The sequence below is a fragment of the Eubalaena glacialis genome, chromosome 11, assembly GCF_028564815.1.
Source record: "Eubalaena glacialis isolate mEubGla1 chromosome 11, mEubGla1.1.hap2.+ XY, whole genome shotgun sequence".
In the NCBI taxonomy this organism is placed as follows: Eukaryota; Metazoa; Chordata; class Mammalia; order Artiodactyla; family Balaenidae; genus Eubalaena; species Eubalaena glacialis.
In genome coordinates, this window is record NC_083726.1 from 99,568,433 (window position 1) to 99,591,435 (window position 23,003).

Sequence of the window (23,003 nt, forward strand, 5' to 3'; positions counted from 1 at the left end):
GGGTTGGGCTGCATAATCTCCAGGATTCTCTTCCCTCTAAAGTTCAATGTTCTAGGTACTCTGTATTTTGATATACCAGAGTGAGTGGTGGTCAATAGGAATATTCAACAACAAACAGGATTAGGAGGGAGTGGGGAGATAATTCAAGATTAAGTTGGCAAGCCTCCAAGAATAGGATGATGTTTAGGTAAGCAAATGTGGGAAGATTCGACAGGTTCTAATTGACACCTCATAAGACCCAGAGTTTAAAAGCTCAAAGCTAACAATAAGCAGTGCTAAGGAGCATGGTTACTAATGGATCCTGTGATCCAAGGATCTTTGCTTGTTGCTTGAACGTGAACCTTCCTAAACTTAAATTGTTGGCTATATTCAGGAGATGATGAGAAATCTGCACAGGAATCTTGCCCTTGATTTGGGGTAGAGACTGTAGTACTAGGTATACTGCACAATGTGTGATAATAATGAAAAGTAAAAGTTTTCTAGGTCTAATATGCCATTATGTATAGAGTATTTATCAATTCTACTGCTAATGAAGACAATACCAGAAGAAACAGAATTAGCTTGCAAAAAAGGAGAATTCAGTACAATTTACTGGTTTTCTTATAAAGATAATTGTTAAACATCAAAATTAACTGCAGATAAAGATTGTTCAGTCACTTTTGGAAAATGTCATTTATATTTCTCTCATGATTCATCCGAGATCATAGTGGTTAGGATTAAGAGTTTTGGAGTCAAAACCTTCAAATCTGAGTCAGAATCTTAACATTGTTAGCCATGTAATCTGTGTATCTTTCTAAGCCTTGCTTTCCTTGTCTATAAAATGGGGATAAAAGTACCCATCACTCATTGTAAGCACCCCATAAATAATAACTATTACTATTACAAACTATATGGCTTTTCTTTAAGGAAGGAAAAAAAAGAACTTTTTGAGATCTTAAGAAATGAACGTTTTAAGAATTTATAAATTGAAATTTCTCTCAGTTAAAAGTTTAGTTAAATTGCCATCTGCCTTGTTTGCCTTACTTTCTTTTACATTGGATGGTTTATATATTGTGCAATTGGTATATTGATATATATACAAACCCATCATAGGTCAAGGTTAGTCCAGCAACTGATTTGTTTTCACAGATTAGCGCAAAATTTAATAGGTGAAATAGGAAGGACAACATATGGCTACAAAATGAAAATTTTGCAATTCCAACCAAGGTAAATTTGAATTTTTTAATGATATATCCTCCTGTAAACATTCCAGATGCAAAAGTTGGTATGGTTATGAATCCTAGAAGTAAGAGAAAAAATGTAATTATATAAATATGGTTATTCTGAATGTCTTTACACATGAAACACTGTATATCAACCAAAATCATCCTATCTTATTACTTCTTAAATAGAAGGCTGGCAGTCCAGGATGGAGGTAGAGGGTCAGTGCACCATGTGGGGGAGATAAAAATAATTTCTTCCTGCCAATGCTGAAGGTTTAGTTTCCTCAGTAGCAAAAGTCAGTGACTGAGAATATCTGTATGTCTGAACATATGTTTTTTATAAGGTGCTTTTTGTCCCCTCCCGGAAAACAACAATAAAATATCATCTTCCTGACTCTGAGACTTTTATCCTACCATCTAAAATCCTTTACATTTCCTTTAAATGAAGAGTTCCCATCCTTAAAAACTGACTACAAATTTGCCCAGTAGTTTAGATTTGAACACTTAAATTAATATCTCTTCTTTATTCATCTAAACACACACATACCCTAAGACGATAAACAGGTCTATAAGTGATGTTAAAAATAGTTGATTCCTCTTATAACTTTTCCATTTCATTGTCTTCCAAGATTGATTAAAGATGAAGATCCCTCTAACAAAAAAATTAGGCTGAGAACTTTATTAGGAGTTAAATTTACAGTTTTAACTTTTATCTTAAGTTCAACAAGCACATCCTACAGAATTATTTTTTTCTTGTTTACTTATGACCTATTCATATATCACTTGATAAATTCAGCTTAACTTATCAAATATTGGGTTTCTACAATGTGCTGGGCCCTGTACTGGGTATTCTACTGCTCTTAAGAATCTTATATTATACAGGGGGTAGGGAAAGAATAATATGAGAAAACCTTTCCTTCATAAAGAAGTCTCCATGTGTCATTGGAAACAGATATTGCAGCAAAAAACCTCTCTAAAATACGAGATTTGTATTGAATTATATAGATACCAATGATGTGTTTAAATTGATTTTTCTCCTGGAAACATCAATGTCCTATTTTTTGTAAGTATCTGGGTCCTGATTCAAAGTCCATGAAGGATAGAAGTATAATAATTACATTACAAAAGGATTTGCCTCAGAATCTCAGCACTAGATTATAAGATCCAGTTATGCAGATATCATATCTACATGTTCCATTCACATGTCACTTTTCCTTCAGGAATTCATCTCTTCAAAAATAACATGAGCTGTAACTTCAAATGCAGAGCAATGATGATATCACAAGACCCATCGATTTGATAAAATTTGAAAAAATAAATGAAAATTATATTTAATAAAATGTGAAATTGCCTTCACAACAAAATGTCACTTGGAGCTCAGTGACTTAGTAGCATAGCATTTATCAAGCAAACATAAACAGGTCTTACCAAACAAAATGCTAGTCTCAGATGCTGACTGGCCATACTGCTGTTCTACATATTTGAAGACATAAGTAATAATTCCAATATGGCTGCTGGCTTGTAGCAGTGTCAAAAATAATGTTATAACATACAGGGGATTGGTAAGGATGTTTTTCAAGGACTGGAAAAAACCTATAAAAACATAAAAAGAAAGAAAATATTATAATGCAGCTTACATATATATTAATATCTTACTTGTAAATGTAATTTATATAAGATTTAAAATTCCATAAATATATAGCACAGAAAGTCAGAATACCCTGCAATCCTACTAACAGTTTTTTTAAAAATATTCTTTCAATTTTTTCCATATGTGCACTAATATTTATTTAGTTAGTTCATTTTACTCCAAAATGGGATCAAACATACATGCTGTTTTAGTAAGTGCTTTGTTCACCTCGTATTTGGTTATTCTTAGCATTCTACCATACAACTGCATACATCATTAGTTCATTTATTCATTCATTTAGCAAACGTTTGGTTTTTAATTGGGTACTAGGCAATATGCTAGGCACTCAAGAAACAAAAGTGAATGAAATGCCATGTCTCTTTTTTATTAGCACTTAATAATATAATCATTATATTAATAATATAATTATTAACTGGAAATTTATCTTAAAGATAGTATAATCCGAAGCTCACAGAAATAAGAAGACTAAGGTTCAAAAATCATATAGTTCAATTTAGTACCAGGATTCAGATCTCTTGTTTCCTGGTATATAGCTTTTCTACCATAAAATCCTGCCTCAGTAAATCTGGCAGTATTATCCATCAGCTTTCTTAAAGACATATTGTGTCTCAAGTGACATTATGACAACAGTAGGGCAAAAAACCCATGCCTACAAACAAGTGTGTAACAAATCCGTAACTTCTGTACCTAGCAAGAATTATGTGATCTGGGTCTATGATCACCAGGTTAACCAGCTGTAATGAGAGTTCAAAGTGGAAGAAACCACTTAGAAAAACAGTGGGAAGTATCAGAGTCTAGCAAGACAGAACCAGATATGGTTACTGAGATATGGATGGTGTGGACTTTGAAAGATCTTGTGCTGTAGATCTCTAAAGGTTTCCATTAGATATGGTCAGAACCAAACCTTCTATCCAATGGTAACTAAGAAATAGTTTCATCTGCTTATAATAACAAGAAAAAAGATTAGAGCAAAGGGCATAGAAGGAGAAAAAAGAAGATGTAGGGAAATGTATAGCAGGAATAAATAACATTTTAAATTGTTAGGTCAAAATGCTAAACTTCTCTCCATGGGACTCCCCAATCAGGAAGGACGATTGACTTGTGAGGCATTCTAAGTGAGTTGTGATGTTTGATCAAAAGAAATAGGGTATATGGGCTCACCAAATCATTGATTTTTTGAGGTGAGTGAGAACTTGGATGTCATCTGAACTTCTACACAATCATGATCCACTATATATACTCAATAATCGGATCAATAAACAACTCATTAAGCTGACCATCTCAGAAAGAAATTGTTCATTTTTGGACAATTCTCCTTGTTTACAAATTGTTTTGTAATGAACTGATATCTTTATTTCTTTCTAACCAACTAGTCTTGTTTCTACTCAAATTAGATATTTTATTTTCTGACTAAATGTTCTTAGTTATTTCATCCATTCCTAATAGCACATAATTAAGAACCTCTTTACTATCTTATTTTGGTCACTATCTTACAAACACAGTTGATAACACAGATGATGTTTACAATCGCCCTATTTTTGCATCTTCATTATCCTCTCCATTTTGGGGGGGCTCACAGTCACCCATGTTCCTTATTTTTAGATAATCCGCTACTTTTTATGGATTTAATTTGCTGCAGTGTGAAAATAGCATAGACCAAATGAAAATTTATTGGAATGGTATTTTTAGTGTGCGTGTTAAATTTCAAAGACTCCTAAATCAGTGGTGTGCTGGTAAATGTTTAACAACTGATTCTTGGGAAAACAACGTTGATTTGAGTATTTCCCAAGTTCGGTAATAAATGGTTGTAACTTCTCCCATCATGGCCAATTTCAAAATACCAATGTGACTGAAAATTTAAGTCTTCTCTCATGAGTCAATACAAGTCACACCATTGCGTTCGGATTAGAGTGATGGAGAGGAGAAAGTAACAATAAAAGGAGTGAGGGGAAGAACTGATGAGAGGGAGAAATTGGGCTCCACCTGACAAGCTCTAATGTCACTTCAACTTCAACTTGAAAAGGTTGTCAAGGTTCAGGCATTGCTCTGCTTTGACTCTTACTATTCCACCATTTCTGTGCAATCTGAAAACTGCACTATTAACATTGTTTCAACTATCTTGCTCTGACTGCTGCTGGATCCTTCCCCAAATTACTGCTCCTAAATTGTTCTCCATTAGCCCTCGGGGCTTATGTTTGAAAGGAAGGGCACTATCAAATGGTGGAGGGCTCTTATTCACATGACTGATTACAATAACCTTAACTACTACTGTTGCTTGTACTTCATTTTTTAATATTTAGGTAAGCAATTTTTTTCTATATAATTACCAAGAAAATAATCTTACTCTATCTAGAGAGAAACTTCCTCTGATTTCCTTCTCCATACTCCATGTCTCCACCTAAGAATAGTTAAGTTGCCCAATTTATAGGCACTCATAATTGTTTATATAGGCACTATATGGCAATTGTCTATATATTTTTCAGTACAACCCCATTATATTGTAAATACTTGGAAAACAGAGGCAATATTCTATTACCAGGGCATAGTATGCTTCCTGGTACTATTTGTGAAAGGAAAGAGAAGAAAGAAAGAAAGAAAGAAAAGAAAGAAAGAAAGAAAGAAAGAAAGGAAAGAAAGAAAGAAAGAAAGAAAGAAAGAAAGAAAGAAAGAAAGAAAGAAAGAAAGAAGGAAGGAAGGAAGGAAGGAAGGAAGGAAAGAAAGAAAGAAAGAAGGAAAGAAAGAGAAAGAAAGAAAGAAAGAAAGAAGGAAAGGAAGGAAAGGAAGGAAGGAAGGAAGGAAGGAAGGAAGGAAGGAAGGAAGGAAGGAAGGAAGAAAAGAAAGAAAGAAGAAAGGAAGGAAGGAAGGAAGAGAAAGAAGGAAGGAAGGAAGGAAGGAAGAGAAAGAAGGAAGGAAGGAAGGAAGAAAGAAAGGGAGAGAGAGAAAGAAAGAAAGAAAGACCTTTTAATCCCCATAGTTTGTACTATGTAATTTGGAAATGAATATATACTCTTTGGTTTACAAATAACAGATATTTTTAGCCTTTGATTGGTTTCTCCATGCTAAAGACCACAAGCCTAATCCCCGTCTCTTCAGAGTTGATATGTGTTCAGAAAATATTTACAAATTTTAGTAGGAATCTTAGAAGAATAATTTAGCCAAATTTAGTAAAGAAGAAAGCGAACTTTATTTAGATGACTTGAGTATGACTTATTATTTTGGAATATTCACCCCTCCCTTTCACTGGGATTAACAATTCCAAATTGACTGTAAATGTGAAATACTTACCAGCTACAGTTCCACTAACATTTTGCCCCTGCTTGGTCAAATGAGCCATTTGACTCTTTTCCTCATTTTGCACAGGCAAAGATACTGAAGCTTTTTTTTCTTTCTTTGGTTTATCCAAATTTTTGGGCAAGAAAAAGAATGGTATAGAAGAAATAATGGACATTAGTCCAGCCACAAGGAAACCAAGCCACCACGCACCAACCCAACGAGAGTCCTTAGGAGTTATTCTGATAGTGCCTAGAATAAAGAATTAGAAGAAGCCAGTCAAAAATCATTTTGAAATGCAAGAATTTCTGGTAGTAATTTTAATAATTGCTGTCCTCCATAGATGAAGAAAGTAAATGATGTTTCATCAATTCTGAGACATTCTTTTCTTTTTCTCACACTTTTATCTTTGAAATAAGGGTAAGTCTAACATCTAATGACATCTTACAATTGCTCTTGTCCAGGAGTCAGTCATGACATTGTTGTCATTGCCTGAGCCTGTGTGAACTTGGTGGCTTTTCTGGTGACATGACAACAGCGGCCACCATTGAACAATTGAAGCCTGCAAAGTATTTAAGGGCCATTTATGGAAAGCATGATACTCATTGTCTGAAAACTTCTATTGACACCATCTCTTGAGGTCAAGAAAGCACTAGCAATGAAATTTACAACACTTCGCAAGAAATTCTCAGAGCCAATAGTGGGTTTTTTCCCCCCTAGAACCTACATTTCCAATTCCTTGACAGCACAGAGGATGATAATGGTGAAGATATACGTATAATGAAAATCTGAGTTTAAAATTTAGACTCTAAATTTTAGGGATAATTTAACCATTTTATTTCAATAATATTTCCCTTTAAAGCTGTGTGAGTGCCATGTATGTGCTATATCTAAACAAGTATAAATGAGCTGTTTCAGTAAATATAAAGTTTCAGTATATATTTAAATTTATAAATATAAACATTCTAATAAGAAAGCACCACACACACACACACACACACACACACCCCATAGATATTTGAAGCAGAATAATGGTGTTGTTACTCTTTGATCTATAAGAAAACTCTTTAACGTGAGAAAACATTGACTTGATATATAGAAATAAATTATTAATTATATTTACTGAAGTGGTTTTCAAATATGCACAGCTCTGAGTTTAAAATTGATTTACATGTTCATATTATTCCATAATCAGCAACTCTGACAGACTGCAGAAATGATTGATAAAACCAGTGACTCCATCTACATGCTAAGTACTTATTCATCATCCGTCAGAAATGTCATTTTGATAACATTTTTTTGTGTTCTATCCCTGGTGTACACATAGGAACTAGAGGTCATAACCTGGCTAGACACAGCCTGCCAAAGTGTTTTCTTTTGTTCACACATTGTTTTAAAAATTGAAAACTTCCACATGAACATCTGGATTCCAGGATTTTCTTGAAAACCAATCAGAAGATTTTGTCAGTGCTGGATCCAAATTTCTTCATGAAAAGAATAGGTTGAGGCTGAGCAGTATATGTACTTTCAGGTGTGTGCAGAGGTCAGTTCTTCCAAGTTTAACCACCACACCGAACACTCTTTATTCACTTATGTTATCTCGTTGGCTCCTTTGGCATTGGAGTTTGCCAAAATGTACTTCACAGTATGTTTACATCATACCCATAACTGAATAAGAGAAGATATAATAAGGTCTAGACGTTCAGTGCTAGAAATGGGATCACCATGGACCTAAATACTGTGAGTAGTGATTTCTGACTATAGAAAAGAGGTTACAAGTCTATCATTCTAAAGACTTTAACCACTTATTTCTGGGTGCTTAGTGATAAAAACAAGGATGAACCTGGAAATGAATGAGTAGAAACACTTGGAATGTGAACCTACTCTAATTCACACATCCAAAATAGAAGACATAACACATTCCATCAGGTCCATGTTTTAGCTTTATATTAAAATACTTTCCGATTGTGGTTATTGTTGGTCTGCTGTGATGTCTACTCTATGTAGTCCTGGTGAAATAGAAAATCAGATTTGTTTATTTCTAAACACAAATTACTTATCATACGTTAAGACAGACATCATACAGATATGTTCTAAAAGAGACGGAAGATAAGTGGCACAAATATTTATGGCTCATTGTGACAAGGGCTACAATAAAGGCATGCTCTTGGTGATTAATAGGGACGCTTAACTTGGGGCCAGTAGGAGGTGGTGAGTAAGACGTCTCTGAAGAGGAGCCACATATTGGAAAAGACTTTAAGAACTATGCAAATAGAGACGGGAGAAAGGGTAAATGTGGGGAAGTGACATTAGTAGGCACATTGAGAGACCTGCAATTAGTTTGCAATTATTTTGGGTGAAGTAATCTTAAGTTGGTTAAATTTTCTTATTTTGTGCTTAGTTGTAAAAGCCTGATGCAGATAGGAGCTGAATTTTATTTTTATTCTAGTTATTAACACATTACCTATAATTAACTTTTGACAATTAGTCAGCAAAGGGCCACTGAAAGAGTGAATTCAGTTATTTGAAAGAATGGTGTCATGTACTTGAAAAGCATTATCATGTTACCTTGTTCTGATTGTACTTACTCAGATCTACGTATCCAATATCCACATACATTTTAGAAAACAGAGATACCAGTAAAAAGCCAATGATTGGACCAATCATTGTTACTGCAAACAAATTACCTAAAAATATTACAAAACATTTTTATCAAATGCCAATAATACATGGTTCTTATTCAATTTTTTAAAGTAATACAATACAATATATTTCTCTAAATAATTTTTTAAGTAAAAGAATGAGTTTAGGAGCACTGTTATTTCAAGGTACACCCAGGAAAAGTAACCATAAAATCTAATATTTTCTGTACATTACCTAAATAAAAAGAAGAATGTCCTTCTTTAGCAAAATCATCGATGTAAGAAATCCCCAAGGGTGTTATGGGCGTTTCCCCAATTCCACGAAGCATATTACCCAATAGAATATATATCCACATATGTGACCCAGATTCCTTTTCCCCACCTACATAGACAAGAGAGTGTTTTATCTTAAACATTAATTTTAGCATTCCTGTTGAAAAGCCAACTAACTTAACCCTTTAATTATTCCATTTAAGATTTTTTTTGCCTTTTTTCTAATTATAAAATGATTTATAGTCACGTTACAAAATTTGACAATACAGAAAATCACAAAGAAAACAAGTAAAAATTATCTGCCATCCCTCCACACACAGAGTACCACTTCTAATGTTTGTTTATATCTTTCACATTTTTAGTGAACATAAAAATATGCATAATATTCTTTATGTTCTCATATCAGAATTTTAATGACTGCATAATAGTGTGCTGAATAAGTTTCATCATTTATTTAATCAATTTTTTCTATGTACTCACACAATATTTCTAATTTTTCATTCTGTTAAACAGGGATGCCATGGCTATAATGGTAAATAAATCCTTCTGCACATTCCTGATTATTTCCTTAAGATAAAGCCATAAAAGTAGAATTGCTGATTTAAGCAGATGTGCATACTTTTGTTCTTTACCATATTGAAAATTAACCTCCAAAAGAGAAATTTATACACTCCCCATAATACATAAAATGTGTCTTTATCCTCTACCTCATTTCTTTTTATTTTTAATCTTTCCTATCTAGTAGGTAGGAAAATCTTTAACTAGTACTATAATTTATAATTAAAACTCATGATTTGTGTTATAATAGGTAAAAAATCTTTAATTGGTGTAATAATTTGAATTTTTCTTAAAGAGTAAAGTTGTTTTAACATATTTATACCACTTCCTCCTCTTTATATTAATTGCATATATTCTTTGCCAATTTCGTATCAAAATATTCCTCTTTTCTTATTACTTCTAGAAGGTCTTTATATATAATATATATTAACACTATGATTTTTGTCTTACATACATAAGATGCAAATGTTTTTCCTATTTGTCTTTTAAATCAATTTTGCTAATGGAGATCACAATCGTTTTTTAATGATGTGATTAAATTGTTAAATTTTATAATATTTATTAGTGACACTAATATTCACTAGTGCCAGTTCAATTCTTACCTTTTCCCACTATCTCCAGTGATGTTCTATTGAGTGACAAATTTTGATTAATCAAACAAGTTGATAAGCTTGATGTTGAATTCTCTGATGGATTAATAGGGGTGTCTTTAGAATACCTGTAACTGTAAGAACATCACTATATTTACTGAGCATTTTCACTTTTCCCAGAAATACAGAGGAATTTTCCCCTTTATTTGCACCATTCTCTTCTCCAAATTATCAGGATACTCTGTCAGTTTCTCAGCTTATATTTTAGGAGTGGTGATGGGTAACAGTGAAATGGGAGTGTTCACTAAGAAATATCATGCAATACTCCCCAGGCAAGGTGGAGTACCATGCTGCTCTCATCCTAGGAGTGCTTATATTCTGGTCAACATATGAAATATCTTGGTTTCATGCTTTTAAAAAACTGCTAAGTGTATTTATCAATCTTTTGAATTATCTTCAAACATGGTTACAATCTAAAATTTCAAAATCAATTTATAATCACACACAGTCATATGCCTGACTCTTCAAAACTTAGTTTAAAAAGTTCTAATCCATTTCAATTTGATAAGGAAGCACTTAATAGGAACAATAGAATGGACTTAGAATATGGACAAATGCTGATATTTAAAAATACGTGAATGGACCGAAAGGTATTATGCTTAGTAAAATAAGTCAGGCAGAGAAAGACAAATACTGTATATTTTCACTTACATGTGGAATCTAAAAAAAAAAAAAAAAAAAAACAAATATAACAAAACAAAAACAGATGCACAGGTACAGAGAACAAACTAGTGGTTACCAGTGGGAAGAGGAGTGGGGGAAGGGGGGAATATAGGGTAAGGGTGGTTAAGAGGTACAAACTACTAGGTATAAAATAAAGAAGGAGACCTTCAAGATGGAGAAGGAGTAAGATGTGGAGATCAACTTCCTCCCCACAGATACATCAGAAATACAACTACATGTGGAACAACTCCTACAGAACACCTACTGAACACTGGCAGAAGACCTCAGACTTCCCAAAAGGCAAGAAACTCCCCAAGTACCTGGGTAGGGCAAAAGAAAAAAGAAAACACAGAGACAAAAGAATAGGGACAGGACATGCACCTCTGGGAAAGAGCTGTGAAGGAGGAAAAGTTTCCACACACTAGCAAGCCCCTTCACTGGCAGAGACGGAGGGTGGGAGGGGGCTTCGGAGACACGGAAGAGAGCGCAGCAACAAGGGTGCAGAAGGAAAAGCTGAGAGATTCCCACACAGAGGATCAGTGCCGACCAGCACTCACCAGCCCGAGAGGCTTGTCTGCTCACCCACCAAGGCTGGTGGGGGCTGGGAGCTGAGGCTCGGGCTTCGGAGGTCAGATCACAGGGAGAGGACTGGGGTGGGCTGCGTGAACACAGCCTGAAGGGGGCTAGTGCACCACAGCTAGCCGGGAGGCAGTCTGGGAAAAAGTCTGGAGCTGCCGAAGAGGCAAGAGACCATTGTTTCGGGGTGCATGAGGAGAGGGGATTCAGAGCACAGCCTAAACGAGCTCCAGAGATGGGCACGAGCTGCAGCTATCTGCACAGACGCCAGAGATGGGCATGAAACGCTGAGGCTGCTGCAGCCACCAAGAAGCCTGTGTGCAGGCACAGGTCACTATCCACACCTCCCCTCCTGGAGCCTGTGCAGCCCATCACTGCCAGGGTCCTGTGATCCAGGGACAACTTCCCCGGCAGAACACATGGTGCCTCAGGCTGTTGCAACATTACGTCAGCCTCTGCCGCTGCAGGCTTGCCCTACATTCCATACCCCTCCTCCCCCAGCCTGAGTAGCCAGAGCCCCCGAATCAGCTGCTCCTTTAACCCCCTCCTATCTGGGTGGGGAACAAACGCCCTCAGGCAACCTACACACAGAGGCGGGGCCAAATCCAAAGCTGAACCCCAGGACCTGTGCAAACAAAGAAGAGAAAGAGAGCTGTGCAAACAAAGAAGAGAAAGAGAGTTGTGCAAACAAAGAGGCTCCCAGCAGCCTCAGGAACAATGGATTAAATCTCCACAATCAACTTGATGTACCTGCATCTGTGGAATACTGGAATAGACAATGAATCATCCCAAAATTGAGGCGGTGGACTTTGGGATCAACTGTAGACTTGGGGTTGCTTTCTGCATCTAATTTGTTCCTGGTTTTATGTTTATCTTAGTTTAGTATTTAGAGTTTATTATCATTGGTAGATTTGTTTATTGATCTGGTTGCTCTCTTCCTCCTTTTTTTTTTAATACACAGATATATATATATATATTTTTTCCTTTTTCTCTTTTTGTGAGTGTGTATGTGTATGCTTTGTATGATTTTGTCTGTATAGCTTTGCTTTTACCATTTGTCCTGAGTTCTGTCTGTCCATTTATTTTGTGTTTTTGTTTTTTAGTATAGTTTTTAGTGCTTGCTATAACTGGTGGATTTGTTTTTTGGTTTGGTTGCTCTCTTCTTTCTCTTTCCTTTTTTTTTCTCATTTTTAAATTACTTTTAAATTTTTTTTTTTTAATTTTATTTATTTATTTATTTATGGCTGTGTTGGGTCTTTGTTTCTGTGCGAGGGCTTTCTCTAGTTGTGGCAAGTGGGGGCCACTCTTCATCACAGTGCGCGGGCCTTTCACTATCGTGGCCTCTCTTATTGCGGAGCACAGGCTCCAGATGCGCAGGCTCAGTAATTGTGGCTCACGGGCCCAGCTGCTCCACAGCATGTGGGATCTTCCCAGACCAGGGCTCAAACCTGTGTCCCCTGCATTGGCAGGCAGATTCTTAACCACTGTGCCACCAGGGAAGCCCTACTTTTAAATTCTTAAATTTTTAATAATTATTTTTTATTTTAATAAGTTTATTTTAATTTCTTTCTTTCTTTCTTTCTTTCATTCGTTCTTTCTTTCGTTCGTTCTTTCTCTCTCTCTTTTCTTCTGAGATGTGTGGCTGACAGGGTTTGGTGCTCCAGCAGGGTGTCAGGCCTGTGCTTCTGAGGTGGGAGAGCCAAGTTCAGGAAATTCATCCACAGAGACCTCCTGGCTGCACATAATATCAAATGACAAAGGCTCTCCCAGAGATCTCCAACTCAACGCTAAGACCCAGCTCCACTCAATGATGAGCAAGCTACAGTGCTGGACACCCTATGCCAAACAACTAGCAAGACAGGAACACAACCCCACCCATTAGCAGAGAGGCTGACTAAAATCATAATGTCACAGACACCCCAAAACACACCACCAGACGTGGTCCTGCCCACCAGAAAGACAAGATCCAGCCTCATCCACCAGAACACAGGCACTAGCCTCCTCCACCAAGAAACCTACACAATCCACTGAACCAACCTTAGCCACTGCGGGGAGGCACCAAAAACAATGGGAACTACAAACCTGTAGCCTGCGAAAAGGAGACCCCAAGCACAGTAAGTTAAGCAAAATGAGAAGACAGAGAAACACACAACAGATGAAGGAGCAAGGTAAAAACCCACCAGACCAAACAAATGAAGAGGAAATAGGTGGTCTACCTGAAAAAGAATTCAGAGTAATGATAGGAAAGATTATCCAAAATCTTGAAAATAGAATGGAGAAAATACAAGAAACATTTAACAAGGACCTAGAAGAACTAAAGAGCAAACAAACAATGATGAACAACACAATAAATGAAATTAAAAATTCTCTAGAAGGAATCAATAGCAGAATAACTGAGGCAGAAGAACGGATAAGTGACCTGGAAGATAAAATAGTGGAAATAACTACTGCAGAGAAGAATAAATAAAAAAGAATGAAAAGAATTGAGGACAGTCTTAGAGACTTCTGGGACAACATTAAACGCACCAACATTCGAATAATAGGGGTCCCGGAAGAAGAAGAGAAAAAGAAAGTGACTCAGAAAATATTTGAAGAGATTATAGTTGAAAACTTCCTTAATATGGGAAAGGAAATAATCAAGTCCAGGAATTGCAGGGTTCCATACAGGATAAATCCAAGGAGAAACATGCCAAGACACATATTAATCAAACTATCAAAAATTAAATACAAAGAAAAAATATTAAAAGAAGTGAGGGAAAAACAACAAATAACATACAAGGGAATCCCCATAGGGTTAACAGCCAATCTTTCAGCAAAAACTCTGCAAGCCAGAAGGGAGTGGCAAGACATTTTTAAACTGATGAAAGAGAAAAACCTACAACCAAGATTACTCTACCCAGCAAGGATTTCATTCAGATTTGACGGAGAAATTAAAACCTTTACAGACAAGCAAAAGCTAAGAGAATTCAGCACCACCAAACCAGCTTACAACAAATGCTAAAGGAATTTCTCTAAGTAGGAAACACAAGAGAATGAAAAGACCTACAATAACAAACCCAAAACAATTAAGAAAATGGTAATAGGAACATACATATCGATAATTACCTTAAATGTAAACGGGTTAAATGCTCCAACCAAAAGACATAGACTGGCTGAATGGATACAAAAACAAGACCCGTATATATGCTGTCTAAAAGACACCCACTTCAGACCTAGGGACACATACAGACTAAAAGTGAGGGGATGGAAAAAGATATTCCATGCAAATGGAAATCAAAAGAAAGCTGGAGTAGCAATTCTCATATCAGACAAAATAGACTTTAAAATAAAGACTATTACAAGAGACAAAGAACGACACTACATAATGATCAAGGGATCAATACAGGAAGAAGATGTAACAATTGTAAATATTTATGCACCCAACATAGGAGCACCTCAATACATAAGGCAAATGCTAACAGTCATAAAAGGGGAAATCAAAGTAACACAAACATAGTAGGGGACTTTAACACCCCACTTTCACCAATGGACAGACCATCCAAAATGAAAGCAAATAAGGAAACACAAGCTTTACATGATACATTAAACAAGATGGACTTAATTGATATTTATAGGACATTCCATCCAAAACCAACAGAATACACTTTCTTTTCAAGTGCTCATGCAACATTCTCCAGGATAGATCATATCTTGGGTCACAAATCAGCCTTGGTAAATTTAAGAAAATTGAAATCGTATCAAGTATCTTTTCCGAGCACAATGCCATGAGACTAGATATCAATTACAGGAAAAGATCTGTAAAAAATACAAACACATGGAGGCTAAACAATACACTACTTAATAACCAAGAGATCACTGAAGAAATCAAAGAGGAAATCAAAAAATACATAGAAACAAATGACAATGAAAACACAATGACTCAAAACCTATGGGATGCAGCAAAAGCAGTTCTAAGAGGGAAGTTTATAGCAATACAATCCTACCTTAAGAAACAAGAAACATCTCAAATAAACAACCTAACCCTACACCTAAAGCAATTAGAGAAAGAAGAACAAAAAACTCCCAAAGATAGCAGAAGGAAAGAAATCATAAAGATCAGATCAGAAATAAATGAAAAAGAAATGAAGGAAACGATAGCAAAGTCAATAAAACGAAAAGCTGGTTCTTTGAGAAGATAAACAAAAATGATAAACCATTAGCCAGACTCATCAAGAAAAAAAGGGAGAAGACTCAAATCAATAGAATTAGAAATGAAAAAGGAGAAGTAACAACTGACACTGCAGAAATACAAAGGATCATGAGAGATTACTACAAGCAACTACATGCCAATAAAACGGACAACCTGGAAGAAATGGACAAATTCTTAGAAAAGCAGAACCTTCCGAGACTGAACCAGGAAGAAATAGAAAATATAAACAGACCAATCACAAGCACTGAAATTGAAACTGTGATTAAAATTCTTCCAACAAACAAAAGCCCAGGTCCAGATGGCTTCACATGCAAATTCTATCAAATATTTAGAGAAGAGCTAACAACTATCCTTCTCAAACTCTTCCAAAATATAGCAGAGAGAGGAATACTCCAAAACTCATTCTATGAGGCCACCATCACCCTGATACCAAAACCAGACAACGATGTCACAAAGAAAGAAAACTACAGGCCAATATCACTGATGAACATAGATGCAAAAATACTAGCAAACAGAATTCAATAGCACATTAAAAGGATCATACACCATGATCAAGTGGGGTTTATCCCAGGAATGCAAGGATTCTTCAATATATGCAAATCAATCAATGTGATACACCATATTAACAAATTGAAGGAGAAAAACCATATGATCAACTCAATAGATGTAGAAAAAGCTTTTGACAAAATTCAACACCCATTTATGATAAAAACCCTCCAGAAAGTTGGCATAGAGGGAACTTACCTCAACATAATGAAGGCCATATATGACAAACCCACAGCCAACATCGTCCTCAATGGTGAAAAATTGAAACGATTTCCACTAAGATCAGGAACAAGACAAGGTTGTCCACCCTCACCACTGTTATTCAGCATAATTTTGGAAGTTTTAGCCACGGCAATCAGAGAAGAAAAACAAATAAAAGGAATCCAAATCAGAAAAGAAGAAGTAAAGCTGTCACTGTTTGCAGATGACATGATACTATACATGGAGAATCCTAAAGATGCTACCAGAAAACTACTAGAGCTAATCAATGAATTTGTTAAAGTACCAGGATACAAAATTAATGCACAGAAATCTCTTGCATTCCTATACACTAATGATGAAAAATCAGAAAGAGAAATTAAGGAAACACTCCCATTTACCATTGCAACAAAAAGAATAAAATACCTAGCAATAAACCTACCTAAGGAGACAAAAGATGTGCATGCAGAAAACTATAAGACACTGATGAAAGCAATTAAAGATGATACAGATGGAGAGATATACCATGTTGTTGGATTGGAAGAATCAACACTGTGAAAATGACTATACTACAAAGTAATCTACAGATTCAATGCAATCTTAATCAAATTACCAATGGCATTTTTCACAGAACTAGAACAAAAGATTTCACAATTTGTATGGAAACACGAAAGACCCCAAATAGTCAAAGCAATCTTGAGAAAGAAAAACGGAGCTGGAGGAATCAGGCTCCCATACTTCAGACTATACTACAAACTACAGTAATCAAGACAGTATGGTACTGGCACAAAATCAGAAGTATAGATCAATGGAACAGGATAGAAAGCCCAGAGATAAACCCACACACATATGGTCACCTTATCTTTGATAAAGGAGGCAAGAATATACAATGGAGAAAAGACAGCCTCTTCAATAAGTGGTGCTGGGAAAACTGGACAGCTACCTGTAAAAGAATGAAATTAGAACACTCCCTAACACCATACACAAAAATAAACTCAAAATGGATTAAACACCTAAATGTAAGGCCAGACACTATAAAACTCTTAGAGGAAAACATAGGCAGAACACTCTATGACATAAATCACAGCAAGATCCTTTTGGACCCACCTCCCAGAGAAATGGAAATAAAAACAAAAATAAGCAAATGGGACCTAATGAAACTTCAAAGCTTTTGCACAGTAAAGGAAACCATAAACAAGATGAAAAGACAACCCTCTGAATGGGAGAAAATACTTGCAAATGAAGCAACTGACAAAGGATTAATCTCCAAAATTTACAAGCAGCTCATGCAGCTCAATATCAAAAAAACAAACAACCCAATCCAAAAATGGGCAGAAGACCTAAATAGACATTTCTCCAAATAAGATGTACGGATTGCCAACAAACACATGAAAGGACGCTCAACATCACTAATCATTAGAGAAATGCAAATCAAAACTACAATGCGGTATCACCACACACCAGTCAGAATGGCCATCATCAAAAAATCTACCAACAATAAATGCTGGAGAGGGTGTAGAGAAAAGAGAACCCTCTTGCACTATTGGTGGGAATGTAAATTGATACAGCCACTATGGAGAACAGTATGGAGGTTCCTTACAAAACTAAAAATAGAACTACCATACGACCCAGCAATCCCACTACTGGGCATATACCTTGAGAAAATCATAATTCAAAAAGACTCATGTAGCAAAATGTTCATTGCAGCTCTATTTACAATAGTCAGGACATGGAAGCAACCTAAGTGTCCATCAACAGATGAATGGATAAAGAAGATGTGGCACATATATACAATGGAATATTACTCAGCCATAAAAAGAAACAAAATTGAGCTATTTATAGTGAGGTGGATGGACCTAGAGTCTGTCATACAGAGTGAAGTAAGTCAGAAAGAGAAAAACAAATACTGTATGTTAACACATATATATGGAATCTAAAAAAAAAAAAAAAAAAAAAAAAATTCTGAAGAACCTAGGGGCAGGACAGGAATAAAGACTCAGACATAGAGAATGGACTTGAGGACACGGGGAGGGGCAAGGGTAAGCTGGGACGAAGTGAGAGAGTAGCATGCACATATATACACTACCAAATGTAAAATAGATAGCTAGTGGCAAGCAGCCGCATAGCACAGGGAGATCAGCTTGGTGCTTTGTGACCACCTAGAGGGGTGGGATAGGGAGGGTGGGAGGGAGATGCAAGAGGCAGGAGATATGGGGATATATGTTTATATATAGCTGATTCACTTTGTTATAAAGCAGAAACTAACATGCCATTGTAAAGCAATTATACTCCAATAAAGACATTAAAAAAAGAAATAAGTAAGATACAAAGATGTAATGTACAGCACAGGGAATATAACCAAAATTTTATAATAACTATAAATGGAGTATAATCTTTAAAAATAATGAATCACTATGTTGTACACCTGATACTAATATAATTTGTCCATTATACTTCAGTAAAATATATAAATTAAAAATACTGTGGTACCCTGTGAAGTCTGAGGGCAACTTACTGTATGCCAGGCATTATGCTCAACTCCAAATCACTAGAAATAAAACACACGGTTTTTTTACTTAAAACATCTTACACCCCCTAAGGTAAACATATATGATCAAAGATATGATAAGGTTAATATATCAGGTCCTGAGTTGTCGTAAAGGAAAAAGGGATTATCAGCTTGGCTTGCAGGTTGGGAAAGGTGTGGATTAGAGAAGACTTCACAGTGAGGATTCCATATGAGATGTGTCTTGAAGATGGATAGGGGTTTAATAGACAGACAAAGAAGGAAAATCATTCAAAGCTGTAGAAACACTATGAACAAAGCTATGACATATTATGGCACATTTGGCAAACTGTAGGCCTAGAGTGTGGTCCTCAGTCATGGGAAGCAGTGTATAATGAAGCTAGGAAGATAGTCAAGGACCAAATCAGTGAGTGACCTGTATATGCAAATGAGCTTAGATATGCAAATGAGCCTAGATACTAATTCATAAGCAAAAGGCTTTCAATACTTTGACTGTTACTAACAATGAGAAATACATTTTGCATCACAATCACAATACATGGCTATCCACACACACACTCACAAATTTATGTACAACCAAAACAAGTTTCACAGAATAATATTTATCCCCGCTCTCATTGTGTTTTCTTCTATTCTATTCTATTCTATCCTATCCTATCCTATTAAAAAATTGTTGGTCTTAATAATCTTAATTGATTTACTGGTCCATGAGTGGTTCAGGATCTGAAGTTTGAAAAATCCTGCTCTAGGATACGGGACTTCCCTGGTGGTCCAGTGGGTAAGCGTCCGAGCTCCCAGTGCAGGCGGCCCGGGTTTGATCCCTGGTTGGGGAACTAGATCCTGCAGGCTGCAGCTAAGAAGTCCACATGCCGCAAGTAAGACCTGGTGCAGCCAAAATAAATAAATAAATATCAAAAAATAAAGAAAAATACTGCTCTAGGATATTGGGAGTTTTAAGTGGGAGTAAAATAATTAGATTCTTATTTTTTAAATCAATACTGTAGTATAGAATATGAGTTAGAATGAAGTTGAGTTGGGAGGCAAAAAGTCCAGGCCAGAGATGATAGAATCCTCTATCAGGTTAAGGGCAACAACTATGACAGATAGCAGGCAGAATAAGCAAGATTTGGTGAGCACCGGTCGTGTGTATTGAAGTAAAGAATAAGTCTAGGATGAGACCCTTGACTTTAGTTTGAGTTCCTCTGTGGCTAATAGAATCATTGCTGAAAGAGTGAATGTGAAAAATCTGAGCTGGTTTTGGCACAGGGATGAATTCTGTTCTGAATATATGGATGCAAAATGTTTGTAGGATGTTAGGTTGGAGATACCCACGAGGTGGTTGGTTATATAGATCTTGAGTATAAGATAAACTCACTGTGTACAGTGATAGTTGCATTTAATGCATGTACTCCACACAAATCATGTAGAATGAAAAGTGAAGAAGATTGAAGAGGAAGCTTAGGCAATACTGACCTTATGGTGTCAGTAGCAGCAGGAAAAGATGGGCATGATGGAGAAGCCAAAAGGAGAAAATAAATCAAGAGAGAGTAAGATGATGAAAATAAGAAGGAACAGCACCAGGAAGAAGAAAGAACTTATGAGGGTCAAATAGAGTAATTAATATAGTAATCAAAAGGCATGGCTGTTGGCATTGATAATGAGTAAGTAATTGATATCTTTAGCAGAAACTGCTCATTGGCTCTCAATATCCATTCTTCTCTCCTTCTATGGTAACAGAACCTGGGATCTTTAGCTGGGAAGGGGACGCCTGAAGTAAAGTCTATTTTTCCCAATGACTTTCTATCTGAATGTGAGGTGTAACAAAGTTCTGGCTAATGTGAAGTCGGTAGAAGTGTTATGCTTCTGAAAATATTTCTTAAGTCTCAGCCTGTGTGCATTCTGTTTCTTCTTATTCTTCTTCCCTTCTATCCTGTTGCAAGGAACAACATTGCCACAATTTAGACCGTGAAGTCAAGGCCAGTCAAGGGCTGGGTTGGCTACATTTTTTTATGTAAAAAATAAGCTCTTATCTTATTTAAGCCATCACTATTTTTGGTTGTCTGTCATTAGTATCTGACTCTAATTAAAACTACACAGTGACTTAGGAAGAAGTCTCAGTGGAGATGGTAGTGGGAAAACCCATACTGCAGTGAGTTGAGTGGTGAAGTTGTAAGCAGCTTTTGGCCGGAAAGAGGTTTCTGCAGGAGGTCCCTTTGTCTTGTCACTTTAGCAAAACTACATTGTAACTAACATTTAAATCAGGCACCCCATACTCTACTCATCACCAACCCAAGCACACCTTTCAAATCTTTTGATCACACAATACCTTGCCTAACCTGTTGGTTCTTTCTGTAGATCAAAGAAGTAGCAATGAAGAATGAGTAATTAACAGATGACCAGATCTCTTCCCTAGCTTTCCCTTCAGTAATCTCATGAACAAACTATGTGAACAAGATAACATCTAAAGAAACATCACAAGAAGTCAACAAGCCTGCACACAGTGGGGGATGGTGACGACTTTGACCCTCTATCTCAATGATTAACTGACATTACTTCCCTTTTCCCTTTAAAAACTTTTATAGCCAAACAGAATCATGGGAGTTGGTTGGGGGGACATGAGTCCACCTTCTCCCCAGATTGTTGGCATTCTGATTAAAAGCAACTTGCCTTTCTACCAACAATTGCCTCTCAGGTATTGATTGTTGAGTGGTGAGCAGCTGGACCTGAGTTTGGTAACAAAGACTTATTAAATATTATCAAAATCTTGTAGGCAAAGACATGAAATACATATCATACTAAAAAGTCACAAAAAGCTTATTTATTTTCTGTGAAACTACTCATTTATTGCTATTCATATTTTAATATCAATGAGAGTCATGGTAGATAAAACAATTTAATTATTACATAGAAAATATACTCCATTTCTACACACACTTAGTGGATATTCTTCTCAAAAGGGGACGGCTTATTTAAAAGGAAAAAAATGAAATTCTACCTTTAATTTACAAGGAAATGATCATTGATGGCATAGAGCCACTTACTATCCCATGAAGAAATGAGGTAAAGCAGTCAAAATACTTCCAATTCCCATAACGAAGCAACCAATTCCGATTAGTTTTGGTCTGTGTGATTTGGCTCCAAAGTAACTCACAAATACAATCACAAGCAAATTTCCTAGAAAGAAAACAAAATTATTTTGATACGCTTGATTATAGCAAACAGTGACTGAGTCCAATTTTGTGTTCAGTAGAATGGAAGGCCACAGAATGGATACAAATAGAGCATAAGACATGGTAGCATTCCTCAAAGATCAGGTAATTTTTTTTTTTTTAAATAGACTCTGTCTTTTATTTATTTATTTATTCATTAAGTCATTCATTCATTATTTATTTATTTATTTATTTTGGCTGTGTTGGGTCTTTGTTGCTGTGCGTGGGCTTTCTCTAGTTGCGGCGAGCTGGGGCTACTCTGTTGTGATGCGCAGGCCTCTCGTTGTGGTGGCTTCTCTTGTTGTGGAGCACGGGCTCTAGGCACGCGGGCTTCAGTAGTTGCAGCACACGAGCTCTGTAGTTGTGGCACGTGGGATCAGTACTTGTGGCACGTGGGCTCAGTAGTTTTGGCTCATGGGCTCAGTTGTTCTGTGGCATGTGGGATCTTCCCAGACCAGGGATCGAACCCGTGTCCCCTGCATTGGCAGGTGGATTCTTAACCACTGCACCACCAGGGAAGTCCCTGGGTAATTTAATTAAGATGACACTCACTTACCTTAAGCCACTCACTATAAAGTTGTATGGTGTTAATAATAAGCAGAATTGACTTTAGATAAGAACTAAAGTACTTGAATTACTTGGTGATATTAGCGAAGCAAAATTTTATGAAGCATTTGGAGTTGAGTGGGTTGTACTGGAATGGAGAAAAATGGACAAAAATACCTGAGGGAAGGTATTTATTCATGCATTTTTCATTCACTCCTAGAAATCTTTAAATTCTTATTAAGTACCTGTCATGGGGTTAGAAGCCAGAAATAGAGGAAAAGAATAAACAGTGCATGGTATCTG

The 23,003-nt window shown here is 36.2% G+C and overlaps 1 protein-coding gene across 1 annotated transcript in view; it reads right to left on the reverse strand.

Moving 5' to 3' along the window:
• The window catches only part of LOC133100515 (solute carrier organic anion transporter family member 1B3-like), a 66,726-nt gene that overhangs the window by 15,360 nt on the left and 28,363 nt on the right, over positions 1-23,003 (reverse strand). The window contains exons 3-9 of the mRNA XM_061204698.1: positions 21,987-22,119; positions 10,199-10,320; positions 9,001-9,147; positions 8,712-8,810; positions 6,139-6,375; positions 2,631-2,795; positions 1,084-1,279 (exon numbers count right to left, since the gene is read on the reverse strand). Of these exons, the coding sequence (XP_061060681.1) occupies positions 1,084-1,279; positions 2,631-2,795; positions 6,139-6,375; positions 8,712-8,810; positions 9,001-9,147; positions 10,199-10,320; positions 21,987-22,119 (1,099 nt within the window). The remainder of the gene's footprint in view (positions 1-1,083; positions 1,280-2,630; positions 2,796-6,138; positions 6,376-8,711; positions 8,811-9,000; positions 9,148-10,198; positions 10,321-21,986; positions 22,120-23,003) is intronic.